General features: G+C 37.2%; 1 protein-coding gene across 2 annotated transcripts; it reads right to left on the bottom strand.

Annotated features, from left to right (window-relative positions):
- Positions 1-351: 351 nt before the first annotated feature.
- LOC133824547 (E3 ubiquitin-protein ligase WAV3-like) lies at positions 352-2,793 on the bottom strand. Of its 2 annotated transcripts, none has more exons than XM_062257444.1 (5): positions 2,708-2,793; positions 2,342-2,410; positions 1,661-2,220; positions 1,223-1,569; positions 352-1,148 (listed from the first exon to the last, which is right to left on the bottom strand). In XM_062257444.1, exons 2-5 carry the CDS (start codon positions 2,391-2,393, stop codon positions 551-553), a joined length of 1,557 nt encoding a protein of 518 aa, XP_062113428.1. In that variant the 5' UTR covers positions 2,394-2,410; positions 2,708-2,793; the 3' UTR covers positions 352-550. The 2 variants fall into 2 exon arrangements, with proteins under 2 accessions (XP_062113428.1, XP_062113430.1); XM_062257446.1 differs by having other exon boundaries at positions 2,342-2,406; positions 2,708-2,785.
- Positions 2,794-3,099: the final 306 nt, after the last annotated feature.

The raw sequence follows: 3,099 nt of genomic DNA on the forward strand, positions 1-3,099 counted from the left end.
TTGTGCTCTTATATGACTACATCATTTATGACTTTTGATAGTTGTGTAGTGTTTGCATAACTTTGATACTTGTGACTGTGTAGGGGGAAAGAATAATTTTTTTTTTTTTTAATAAAGAGTAATGATTGAGACATACTCACTTTGCACTAGCTAATCTCAACTAACAATTAAAATTGATGTGATCCCCATTTAAAAATATCCATTGTTAAAACTTAACATGTGAGTAAAAATTGTGTACAATTTAAGTGTGTGTCTCCCATTACTCATTTATAAATCAAATATATATTAGATGAGCTCGTAAGGTTAAAAAATAAAAAGAATATATAACTTGAAAATTAAGGAAATGTACCATTATTAAATAAGTCTGTTATCAGGCAACCAACAAACCAAACAAACCATACATATCCCATCTCATGCACACCACTTTATTATGATCTGGGCTTATTATTTAAATACTGAATTAAGCAAAAGCAGAAACGACAACAAGGAGTACATATATAATTAAAGCACACATGCATTAATTAATAAGATCATATGTATATGTATATGATCAACGAGCTTTGTTGATTATTTTGTCAATGGCTTGAAGGGACTGAATGGCAGACTGAATATAGTAGCTAAGAGCTCCAGCGATGGTACCAAGGGGATCTGCAGCGAGTTCTTTGAGCATATCTTGGTCCGAAGTGGGCAATGGCTTGGATGGGTCCTCATCAAATGCCTTGGCTTGGTCAAGGTATGCATCCATACGTGGTGTAGCAAATAAACGCAGCTTCTCCACATCTCCTCTTGTGGCGAAACGTTGGCGATCATGAGATGTCTCAGAAGAGAGTGCAAAAGGACGCCCTTTGTTTTCATACATCTGTTGTGATTTCATCAACCTCTGCAGCTGTTGCAACTCAATTTTCAGCATCTCAATCAATGGATTATCAGGGGTTTTCTCATCATTAAGCATGCTTTGGGCATTGAGGATCTTGTCTCGAGCCTCCTCAAGCCTCTTCTGGTCAGCCATGGATCTTGCTTCTTTTATCATCATTGCAGTTTGAAGACGGTTCTCCTCTACCAACACCTCCTCCTTCTCCTCCGTATTTGCCCCCGTGCGACGTACGTTAGCATACAGTGTATTTGCGAAAAAGGGTTTCCCTCCATTGCTATATAATTATAATGAAACATTGATGATGATGATCTTTACAAAATTAAGCATTAATTTATTAGCTATACGTACCTGTAAGTATAATCGATCTGTATAATATCTGCCCCTGGGCCTGCTCGCTTGCCAACAGAAGGAAGAACAAGATCTACCATGACCTTACGTATCTCTTTGTCATAAAGATCACCAAATGAAATGGTTACAGAGCCAGCTTCATTGCCCTTAGATTGAGGGTAGGCTCCAGCACGCACATTCTCAATGGTTGATTCGGTTTCGACTTGTGTGACAGTTAGCTCTAAGTCTTGAACAACCACAGTCAGAAGCCCAGCCAAACACCCGGCAAATGCAATGCTCAAGTTGTCTTGGTTTTGGACATCTGAGTATGTTCCTCCTTTGCTCTTGTGTGCAATGGCATTGAGCACCTAGAGAGAAAGGGATATATAAGAGAGAGAGAGAGAGAGAGAAAGAGAAGTAGTGAATAGCTATGAAACATGCATGTGCGTACGTACATACCGTTGGATCATGTTTTGTGCCGAAACCAAATGTGAAGACGGGCACAATATTGCCGATGTCAACTTGGGCCGCATCACCACCAGCATTTTGTTCACCGTCAGACATAAGTATGATAGCAGCCACACGACCGCTGCTGAGAGTGCGGCCATTGATGACTTTCAAGCCAGTTTCAAGGCCAGCAGTGATGTTGGTGCCACCGCTGGCCTTTAAACCAGTGACTAGATTCTCAATATCAGATTGAGCACTCTCAGTAATCTGACGCAGTGGACACAACCTCTTCGAATTAGCCTCGAATGTCACAACTGACAGACGATCAATTGGGCTGAGTTTCTTGATGACGAATTGCATGGCAATCTTCATCTTTTCTAACTTCTCACCCGCCATACTCCCACTCACATCCAAAACCGTCACAAGATCAACTCCAGGTCTATCATTTCCGAGTCCTGACCCTGTCAGCTCCAACATCACCTTGAATTTCGTTTCTTCTAGTGGCGCCTCTGTCTTGTTGATGATTGACAACTTTGTTTTGCCTGCTACAAATGAACTCCTGTATCTTTCCTCTGCCACATGCATCGACCCAAATTCAAATATGATCCAAAAAAAAAAAAAACACAATTAATATTAGTTGTGAAATATAATATTCAGATATTAATTTATGGAAAAATAATGTCAAACACAAACCTGATACATCTTGGGTAGTTGCAACAATCGGCTGATCATCGTTGAAGCTCATTTTGCCAAAAATACTGGCTAATCCAAATATTCATGCACGAAAAAAGATACAACACTGGTCATATACATGCACGTACGTGTGCTTATTATTTTATACCAGTAATTACAAATTAATTTGTTTAACAATTAAACATACAAAATCTTTATACTTCGCCAAACCATGCACATGACATGACTACATCATGTTCTTTATAGTAATAAGCATGCATGCATGCACATATAAATATAAATATATAGAATATTATCTTAACACTATTGCATTTATTATATATAATAAATGTAACAAAGCCATGCATAATAATATTGAAGCCTTACATATTGGGTGGTGTTCTGTGGATGAAGCCTTCACTATATCTCCTTCTTTCTTCTGCTTCTGACAAAAGAATAAAGGTTGTGTTTGATTTATTATGAACTAAGACAATTCTATTATATAGAAGAGCCACATACACTTACTCTTAGTTCACATAACTTAACCATAGGTTAATCTATACTTTAGCTCTAGTTAAATTAAAAGTTAACTGAGTTGAGTGATAAATTCCAGCACACAAAAGTTAATAGATAAAAGAAAATGGATAAATGGATAAGTATGCTTTGCTGTCGTTATTGTTAATTCCTTCCTTGACTACTTACTTTTTAATTATGTACGTATGAAGAAACAACTTTAGATTGATTTTTTTTTTATATATATACCTTTTAATTTTTTTTTT

The sequence above is a fragment of the Humulus lupulus genome, chromosome 3, assembly GCF_963169125.1.
Source record: "Humulus lupulus chromosome 3, drHumLupu1.1, whole genome shotgun sequence".
NCBI lineage: Eukaryota > Viridiplantae > Streptophyta > Magnoliopsida > Rosales > Cannabaceae > Humulus > Humulus lupulus.

Bases quoted from the DNA above. Each gene is read 5' to 3' on its own strand.
- LOC133824547 (XM_062257444.1), bottom strand. From the start codon at position 2,393: ATGAGCTTCAACGATGATCAGCCGATTGTTGCAACTACCCAAGATGTA. The intron at 2,221-2,341 runs GTTTGTGTTTGA...TGCATGTGGCAG, and splicing joins AACTACCCAAGATGTATCAG to AGGAAAGATACAGGAGTTCA. The intron at 1,570-1,660 runs GTATGTACGTAC...CTTTCTCTCTAG, and splicing joins GCACAAAACATGATCCAACG to GTGCTCAATGCCATTGCACA.